The sequence below is a fragment of the Prionailurus viverrinus genome, unplaced genomic scaffold (genome assembly GCF_022837055.1).
Source record: "Prionailurus viverrinus isolate Anna unplaced genomic scaffold, UM_Priviv_1.0 scaffold_50, whole genome shotgun sequence".
Classification (NCBI taxonomy): Eukaryota; Metazoa; Chordata; class Mammalia; order Carnivora; family Felidae; genus Prionailurus; species Prionailurus viverrinus.
Genome location: NW_025927613.1, coordinates 1,273,653 through 1,283,846, shown reverse-complemented (window position 1 = coordinate 1,283,846; position 10,194 = coordinate 1,273,653). Strand labels below are relative to the sequence as shown.

Here is a 10,194-nt window from a genome sequence, read left to right as displayed (position 1 = left end):
AAATTATTACTTGGCCCCTCTGATATCCAGTTCTAAATCGCTGAGACATGTTTCCTCCACATATGCTTTTTGTACAGTTGGGGCATAGTTTTTATGTAGTTGCAATACATGAAAAAAAAGTTGCGAAAAACCGGGCCTTAGTTCCTGTTACCTAATAGCTGGGTGACTTTGGGCTCTCTACGGTTCAGCTTCCTAATAAGTGAAACAGACAAATGAATTCATGATCCAGTCAGCTCACAAGTTTGTTGGGGCCATGGAATAAACTAACGTATGGGAACACAAAAGGTACTGAACAAATGAACTATTATCATTTAAGACTGTAACTTAAGTCTGTTGAATCACAAACGTCAATTTATCCTAAAATTATTGCTTTAAAGACTACGAACGGAGTTACGAAAGGAAAGAAGAAAAAAACTCGTTCCACGTGACGAGCTCAATCAGTATGCCCGACTCGGCGCTGGGTTAGCTGTTCAAACTACAACTCCCGGCAGGCTTTGTTCCCCAACTGTGTCACATAACCTCCGCCGGGGCCCGGCGCCCTCCTCCGCCCCCACCATCCAGAAACTACAACTCCCAGGAGGCTCCACGGATACCAACCGGCCGTTTTCCCTCCGCCCCCGGCCTCCCCTTTACCTCCCCAGGCAGCTCTGTGGCCGACTCGGGTTCCGCGGGCGGCGGAGCGGGCGCGCGCTCCGGGGGTCGCGCGGCTGCTGAGAAGGGCGAGCGCGCGCGGGGAGGGAGTGGAGGCGTAGGGGGGCGGGGGTACGGCTCGCTCGCTCGCAAGATGGCGGACGAGGACGGGGAAGGGATTCACCCCTCAGCCCCTCACAGGAACGGAGGTGGCGGCGGCGGTGGGGGCTCTGGGCTCCACTGCGCGGGGAACGGCGGCGGGGGAGGCGGCGGCCCGCGGGTCGTGCGCATCGTCAAGTCCGAGTCCGGCTACGGCTTCAACGTGCGGGGCCAAGTGAGCGAGGGCGGGCAACTGCGGAGCATCAACGGGGAGCTGTACGCGCCGCTGCAGCATGTGAGCGCCGTGCTGCCCGGGGGGGCGGCCGACCGGGCCGGGGTGCGCAAGGGGGACCGCATCCTGGAGGTGTGAGTATCTGGGCTGCCCGCCGCCCCACCCCACCCCGCCCCGCCCCGTCTCCTCTGCCAGTCCCTGCATCTCCCTCTACTCCTGTCGCCCTCAGGCCGCACCCCCCCTCCCCCAGACCCTGAACCGGCCTTCGCGACCCGGTCCCGCTCAGACCCCGCACCTCCGTGGGAGTTGACCCTTTCATCTCCCCGCACACTGGGTTTCCGCGACCCCCACCTCCCTCCCTGTAACTAGCTTACGTCCCTGCGCCCCCGCCGCTTTACCCCTGCCCCCATTCTTTCGCCGCCTTTTCTGCTCTTTTGCTTCCCCCCTGAGCATGCTGCTTTCTGCCCCTCGCTGACAGCGTCTCCTTTTCTGACCCGGCCCCTGTCGTGTCCTCCCCAAGTTTTCCAGCATCATAGTTTCTTGTTCTCCACTACTGCCGGCCGCCCCTGTGGACCTCCCCTCTGTCCCCTAGACCAAGTAGGCGGGACCTCTGGTCGGCTCCCACTTTTCCCCTGGGAACAGCACCCTTCCGCTGCTCTCCTTTTTCTTTCCTTAGATACCCTTTCCCTTTGGTTACGCACCCCCTGCATTTTTCTACCCTGCCGTGTGTCCCTTTCCTCCCCTCCCTCTTGGATGTATGCTCCCTAGAGTGTACCTCCTTTTCAGACCCTGGCTCGCAAGCCCTTGTTTTGGTTGTGGTTGTGGGGGAGGGTGTCTTGGACACGGTCGTTTCTTTTCCGTATTACACCAGGATTTTGAATCTAGAGTCTCCCATCACTACATCCCTCGGAGAGTCCCTGTTCTGGCTCCCCGTCTTCACTCCTGCTCGCTCCATGCTCCTACTAAAAGTCAGTTTACGGTGAAGCTCTCCTTCCTTTTCACTTCCCCAAACTATGCCCCTCTCTGGCGTCTCCAGCCTCCTCCCTTTTCCCTGGCATGTCTTTCCATCCTCTCTCCTGCTCTATCCTCTTGTGATCCCGCGCTTGACTTTATCCTGTTCTTTTCCTCCTCCAGGCTGCTTTCCCTTCTCTTTTTAGGCCCCTTCTGCTGCTGCAACCCATCCTCTTCCCTGCTGCAGCCCCTCCCCCCTCACACTCCATCCTCGCTTCCCCACCGCATCCCTATAAAGCTCCAGCCGGATGCCGCCTTTCTTGCAGTTTCCGCGCAGACCCGCTCCACCCTTTTATCCAGGTGTTGTGGCTTTGTACTTTGTACTTTGTATTAAAAAAATTCGTTTGGTGATTGCGGGTGGACTGGTGGGGGGGTTTACGCTCTCATTATCAACATTCTCCTCAGCAGTCCTCAGTCCTGGATCTCTCGCCTTTTTACTGAACCTTGTTTGATTTTCAGACTTTTGCCCTCTCCCTCAGGGCTTGGGTTTGCCCTCATGAAGTCTTTCTCATTTTTTATAAATGTTTTTTCTAATTTCCACAACCTCCAGCCTCTCCTCTAGTAAAATGGTAGGTTTGCTTGGTCAGGGTTTCAAAGAAGTTAGTATCTTGAAGATCTGGACCAAAGAGGAATCCACCCCTTATCCACCCCACCTTATGCCCCTTGCCCTTATCCTGGACATTCTTACTCTACGGTATCCACTCATTCTGTTTCCTCTTCTGAAGAAAGAGCGGCTCACTAGAGTAAGTGTCTGGAGCTATTAAACCTTCCGTTTATGCTCTCTTTTTTCATCAGTGTCTGGTATGCTCTTTTCTTATTCTCTGGCAATACATTCTTAATCCTCAGGCGTCTGCGCCTTCAGATAAAGAATGCAGTAGTGACCTTTTGCTTTATACCTGGGCATCTAATTCTTTTCTTTCTAGATGACTTAAAATCTGTGGCTGATGTTTCCTTCTGGTTGAAGCTCTTGGAATTGTCATTTTCCTTTCCCTTTGGAAGTTAACTTTGGATCCAGCTGTTTGTTTATTTTTAAATTTAAAATTGAAGTCTTTATTTAAAATTGTAAATTTCTGATAAAGTTCTAAATCATTTGCTCTTTATAAGAGCTAAAGGAACTAAATGAAAATAAATAACTGAGGAAGACTACAGCTAACGTGATCAACCATTTCAAACATATATGTGTATATATATGTGAACGAACATAGTAGCTTTTTGCCTTTATTATGATTCTGCAGCAGAGTCTAGATCTAAATTAGGTACTGGGAGACCTCAGATCTGCTAGGGCAAGTAGAAGGACTTGCCTCAGGCCCATGTTCCAGTCCAGGCCCATCCCTCCTTCTAGGGAGAAAACATTGAATTTTCGCACATTCTGGTGGTGACTGGAGAACTTTGTCTTAAAAGAGACAAGAAAGTGGGCAGGGTAAAATAATCCTCTTTGTTTAGAGAACCTTTCTTTGGAAGGCGGTGGTGTCTTACTGGCAGTGGTTTCTCACCTTCCAACTATTTTGATTTCCAAATTCTGTGAAGCTTCTCTGCTACTGGAGTGGAAATGGTGATAGTTGCAACAGAGAGTCAAGCAAGTTAGCAAGTTCTCTGAGACCTCAGTTCTAGAGTCTCTTCCCTTCTCCAAAGTCTCCATTATCTCCTTAGGTTTTCACGTGAGAGGAAGAAATCAGAGGTCAAACAGACATGATTCTTGAGGGATATATGTGCCTGCTACTTGTTTTGCTTTTGGTTAGGTTGATGCTAGTTTTCATAAAGCATTCTTTAGACAGCACTCAGAGCTTTTTCTCTTGTCTCCCATCCAAGTTCCTTAAGTTAACTTCTCTGTTGTCCCAGGAGAGTTTTGTATGTTGATGAAGTGCCAAGTGGGGTCAGGATTAGGCACAGGTAGATTATTACTGTGTAGACACAGTTTGTAAGAAGTCATAGGTGCATGTCTGGACCTTGATAATTGCTGTTTGAGATTTGTCCCTATTTTAGGTGTTTTCCTTCTGTACAGATTATTCCAGTTTTCATATTTTGCCGTTGTTTGGACAACTGATAGAGGTGTGAGGTGTGAAAAAAGAGTGCAGCTTTGAGATTTAAGGGACGAAAGGCTTGGACAAAAGGAAGAACATCAATTTCTTTGGTACTAGAGTATGAACAAGCCCTCTGGGCTCTAAATTTTATTGCAGATGGTAAGATTTCTACTAGCAATGTTAGTCTCCACCTTGTAATTTTTCCCAGTGTAGCATATATTGAATGTCTTCCCTTTGATCTCTGTATACCTGGAGGGATACTTTGAATAAATAGAACCAAAATAAATATATCTTTGCACTAATTATATAGTACGTGAAGTAACATTTGATTTCAGGTTAATTTTCTTAAGGTTAAAGTAGGAGTCTAAGGACTCCTGACTGATTTCTTGGAGGTGACCTTAGGAGAGTTTAAACATACAGTGGATATGGTTGTGGTACCATCATATTTTTGAGGAATTATATTTGTCTTTTGGCTAGTTTGGTATTTGGGTAGTGTGCTCTTTAATAAGATAAAGATTGGTTTGCACGCATTCAAAATCATGATTATATTCATGCCGGGTAGAGTATATGCCTTTCCTCTTGATAGCTACAAGATAATATTCCCATCATCTTCCCCTTGTTAAAGTTAAACCATAAGAAAAATTGAAGCTGTAGCGGGGCCTGGGTGGCTAGGTTTGTTGAGCATCCAACTCCTGATCCTAGGGTCTTGGGTGGGATCAAGCCCTGAATAGGGCTCCACACTGGGCGTGGAGCTTGCGTAAAATTCTCTCTCTCTCCTGCTCCCTCTACCCCTCCCCTTCTCTCTCTCTCTCTCTCAAAAAAAAAAAAAAAAAAAAAAGAAAGAAAGAAAATTGAAGTTATATGTATCTATATAAATTTGTTTATTTGGAGTTAATTTTAATAATTTAGGGTTATCTCATGGGCATTCTTTTTTTTTTTTTTTTTTTTGGTGAGTGGGGCTTCATTTTATGTGAAAGTTTGGATTAAAAAGAGGTTGGTGCCACAAGAAGTATTTTTATGAGTTAAGTGTGAGTCATTTAATGTTGACTGCTAAGTACCTTCCCAGGAACTGCTTTCTCGTTTGTAGCTGACTTCTATTTGGCCCAGAGTTTCCAGATAGATTTTGGAAATAGTGTTTGAAATCATGGTTATTAATCAAAAGAAAATTTTGTGGTAGTGATTCTTGAGCTTTAGTGAGCATAGGAATCACTAGGTGTGCTTGTCAAAAGTGTAGATTCTTGGGCTCACCCTTTAAGGGTTTTGTATGATTCAGTAGGTCTTGCATGGAGACTAGAAGTGTTTATTTTTTACTCCCTTTGCCAGACAGGTGTGGGTAATACAACCCACATACCCAACCCAGACCTGGATGACACTACAGGTTCTAGGCCTTGAATTCTCGTTTCATTTTATTTTCGTGATTATACTGAGAGTTATGAACAAAGACTGTACTAATGGTGATTTGTTATGCTCCTGAATTCCAGCCCTTAGAAAATCAGTTAAGTAAGATAGTGGACTATTACTCTGCTCATCTAGACTTTATTGAATCTTTCTAAATGTTGTAGTAAAGATGGGTGATGAAGAGGTAAAACAAGTTAATAAAATCATTATATCACTTTGCACTTCATGTAGTGTGTTTGCATAGTGTGTTTACATTTTATCTTAACAATAGCCTTGTGAGATAGGGAAAATACAAATTCCTTGAGGTTGGGGACGTTCATCTATGTTGTTTCCCTAGCCAACATAATGGCACGTAGAGGGTATTATTCAATAAATACTTGCTGAATGAATGTATGAGCATTATTTGTCCCTTTTTTATGAGAGGAAACTGGGTGTTGCACTAATGGGTGTTAACCAGAGTTAAACCCAGGTCTTTGGATTTTAAATCTGGTATATTTTCCATTTCTTTGTTTTCTCAGCTATTTTTCTAACTTTTTTTTTTTTTAAGTTTATGTTGAGAGCAAGTGTGAGTGGGGGAGGGTCAGAGAGAGAGAGAGAGAGAGAGGGAGAGAGACAATCCCAAGCAGGCTCTGTGCTCAGTGTGGAACCCAGCTTAGGGCTTGATCTCACAACTGTGAGATCATGACCTGAGCTGAAATTGTAAGAGTTTTGGCTGCTTAAAAGACTGAGCCACCAAGGTGTCCCTGTTTTCTGAGCTATTTTTGACTCTTAGTAGTCAACTATTCTTGACTAAATAGTCACTTAAAATTCAGTCACATCCTTATAAACTTGGATATTAGCTTGAGCTTTGGTTCTATTATTACAAAATATAACTGTCTTATATCTTTATTTACCGTCTCTCTGGTTGTAAAATTGAATGGGTGACGGGGGAACAAAGTGGTTATTCTTTGCCCTTGTTTGTTGCTATCTTTATTGGTTATCAGTGAGGAGAGCCTGACATAATCGTAATTGCAGTCCCAGGACACGCTTTTAATTCCCTAGGTAGTTGAGGTAGCAAACAAATAAAACTAAATTTGAAAATACCATTAGCTTCTCCTTGGAAATCACTTCCACAACATTGCCATTACCAGGAACAAACCTGTTGTTTAGTAACATGAAGATGTGTCTAGGTCATTTAAATGATTGTGAAGAAGGGTTCAGTCAGCACCCACTGACTAGTTTGTTCCAGGTGAGGGTTTGTTACCATGCTCTCAAGGATAATTATTTTTTAAGATAAGTTCTGTTGGGAGTGATTCTTAGGATAAGCAAAAGGGTCACTTGACAAGCAGACACTTACAATTTTTGATCACTGCATGGTGCTTTGGGAGCATGATCTGTGGTGAATTTATTCGGTAGATGGTGGCATTTCTGACACTGGATATTGTGGTGGGTTAGGTTAGAGGCATTTAGAATCGTTCTCTTTGACTATCTGCTGTGTAGATGATTTCTGTGCTGCTCTAGCAGTCCTGTAAAAAAAAAAAAAACCTATGTATGGGTGGTATGACTCCAGCTCCATGTGTGGAAAAAAATATATAGGCAGTTTAAGTTTGTTCATTTATCTTGAGAGAAAGGGGGTGGGGCGAGGGGCAGAGAGATGGGGAGAGAATCTCTAGCAGGCTATGCATGAACCCACGGACTGTGAGATCATGACAAGAGCCAAAAGCAAGATTTGGATGCTTAATGCACAGTTTTAAAATATTTCTTAAAAACTTGGAATTCTCTTGGGGTGGCCTGGGTGGCTCAGTCAGTTAAGCATCTGACTTTGGCTCAGGTCATGATCTCACGGTTCGTAGATTCTGGCCCCGTGTTGGGCTCTGTGCTGAAGCTCAGAGTCTGGAACCTGCTTCAGATTCTGTATCTCCTCCTCTCTCTGCTCCTCCCCCTCTCATGTTCTGTCTCTCTCTCTCTCTTTCAAAAATGAACATTATATATATATTTAAAAACTTTCAACTCTCTGTAAGAAATACATTTTATATTAGAGCCCAATATAAATACAAAAAAAAAATCCATGTGAAACAAGTTTCACTAAACTGTATTTACTGGTATCATGCCTCCTGACAGTTTTTAGTCTGTTCAGTATTTTGGAATTTTTTGTTTTTTGAATGCTGATGGTGAATGAATAGTCATGAATTTCATGACTATTAGGTTATGGTCCATTGTTTGAAAAACAGTAATTTGAGCATCACTTTTCTGATGTTGGCCTACTGATATCACCTCATGTTCAGTCTGGTTCCATAATTAAGCACAAACTATGTGTAAATTACCATTAGGCTTGTACCGTTAGGCCTGCATTCCCTGTAGCAGAGAAGGTACATATATAAACAATTTACTGTGTGTAAATCAAAATGAATTAATGGAGATAAAGGAAAAATACAATGGTAGTTTAAAGGGGAAAGTGAATATGCTTGAAATGATTGGTGGGTAGATAGGTCAATTTAAGGCACTTAAATGGCGATTGAAGGACAAGTATAATTTCAGTAGGCAAAAAAAGGGGGAAGGATTTCATAGGCTGAGGAAACTGTGTGACCAAAGGGAGGAAGATATGAAAAGTTCTTAGGATAACAAGGAATCTAAAGTTGCTGTTTATGTGTAGACAGTTGTGCTTGAAGTTAGATCAAAAAGGGCTTTGGGGTACCTGGATGGCTCAGTCGGTTGAGCGTCTCACTCTTGATTTCCGCTCGGGTCATGGTCTTGTGGTTCATGAGTTGGAGCCCCAAGTCAGGTGCTGACGGTGGGGAGCCTGCTTGGGATTCTCTGTCTCCCTCTCTCTCTGCCTCCCTCCGCTGCGTGTGTGTTTTTTCTCTTTCTCTAATAAATATTTAAAAAGGGCTCTGAGGGGTGCCTGGGTGGCTCAGTCGGTGGTTAAGCAGTTAAGTGGCTGACTTCATCATAGGTCAGGATCTTGCATCAGGCTCTGTGCTGACCGCTCAGAGCCTGGAGCCTACTTGGGATTCTGTGTCTCCCTCTCTCTCTGCCCCTCCCCCTCTGTCTCTCTCCATCTCAAAGATGAATAGACGTTAAGAAAAAATTTAAAAATAAAAAGGGCTTTGAATGCAATGCTACCAAATTTGGATTCTGTTCTGTTTTTGAGATCAGAATATAATATGTGTGTTAATATTTAGGACTCCCTGTGAATTTACTTTTTTATTTAATTATTTACCTGAAGAGGTTGACTAACTTTTCCAAGGCCAAAGAGGAAAATCACTATTAGAATTAGAAGAATTTCAGAGCATCTAGTCTCTTGGGCTGTCTTGTACTATATAAAGAAGGGAACAAAGAACGACTAAGCTCTTAACACCCAGAGCTGGGAACAGCTGATGAGGAGCTGGTTGCCTTTATTTTGTGTGTTTTACCTCACAATCTAGCTTCTTGAATATCCACTTCTCTTTCAAGTGTTAAGTGAGTATACATACTGTTGTGTTTATAGTTGATAAGTGATCGTTATATGCTGGAGGTCCAGTGTGCTCTGCCCTGCTTATGGTGTTTGAAGATACCTCCTTTAATTTAAATCTTTTGTTTCTGTATATAGCATATTGTTGGGAGTTGAGGAGACTGAAGACAGACAGGCAACTTAACATAATACAAAGGTTTTACCCGTTGTTTGCCTTCAGAATGAAAATTCATACAAAAACCTTTTTTTTTTTTTTTTTTTTTTTAAGCAGGTGGGGAAGGGGTAGAGAGAGAGGAAGAGAGAAAGAATCCCAAGCAGACTCCTCACTGTCTCTGGAGGAGCCTGACACGGGGCTCAAACTCGCAAACGAGGGAGATAATAACCTGAGCCGACGTTAAGAGTCATACGTTTAACCTACTGAACCATGTAGGTGCCCCTACAGAGACACTTAAAAAGTGTCTTTTTGCTTTCTCTCAGTAATGCGAGGGGTACTTCAGGATTAAATTGTGTGGTATTTTATTAGTCACATGCTAGGTAGTATGTGTGTAGTCTCTTGTTTATTACTCAGTGTTCCCTGCTAACCAAGTAAGGGTTGAGATAGTTGAGAAAATACACCTGTCTACAAGGTATTAAAGTTGCAGAGTAAGGAACTGTATTTGAGTATTCTTATGTGTACTTCCTTCCACGAACTTCCGTTGTTATGAAAGCATCTTTTAAATGATTTATTTTTGCTCAAGCCGTCAGACCTCAGAGCAAAGCTAGACTGACAGATCTATGTATTTTGTGGACTTGAAACACAAGTAATTAGTTTACTTCTCTTTGGAAAACTACAGAGTGTCTGCAGAGAGTCAGCTGCTTGTGGATATTCTCCCAGCTGTGCTCAAGCAACTGATTACTCTTAGACAACCATTCAGGACAAACCAGGAAGTTATCTCCCTGCTGCCCGGCCAGGACCGCGGTACTTTTATATTTTTAGGTCTGTCTAGTTTGTTCATTTAGCATGTTTTAAAAATTGGGAGATTGAAGCGCCTGGGTGGCTCAGTCGGTTAAGGGTCCGACTTCGGCTCAGGTCATGATCTCACGGTTCATGAGTTTGAGCCCAGTCTTGGGCTCTGTGCTGACAGCTCAGAGCCTGGAGCCTACTTCAGATTCTGTGTCTCCCTCTCTCTCTGCCCCTCCCCCACTCATGCTCTGTCTCTCAAAACTAAATACATGTTAAAAAAATTTTTTTTTAAATGGGAGATTGATTAAGTTAATTTTTGGTGATCTTAGAAAATGTGAAAGTTTTGGAAGCTTCTACTTCTTTTGCTGATCAGTTTAATCATCTATAAAGTTTGTAACTTATAAAGTGTGTAGTTTGTTTACTGAATGCA

At 43.6% G+C, this 10,194-nt stretch overlaps 1 protein-coding gene across 2 annotated transcripts in view; it reads left to right on the top strand.

Moving 5' to 3' along the window:
* Window positions 1–573: 573 nt before the first annotated feature.
* The window catches only part of SNX27 (sorting nexin 27), a 71,435-nt gene continuing 61,814 nt past the window's right edge, over window positions 574–10,194 (top strand). The window contains exon 1 of one of the 2 annotated variants that reach the window (XM_047847907.1): window positions 574–1,095. In XM_047847907.1, coding sequence (XP_047703863.1) covers window positions 785–1,095 — 311 coding nt within the window. In that variant the 5' untranslated portion in view covers window positions 574–784. The remainder of the gene's footprint in view (window positions 1,096–10,194) is intronic. The other variant, XM_047847909.1, reaches the window with a different exon arrangement.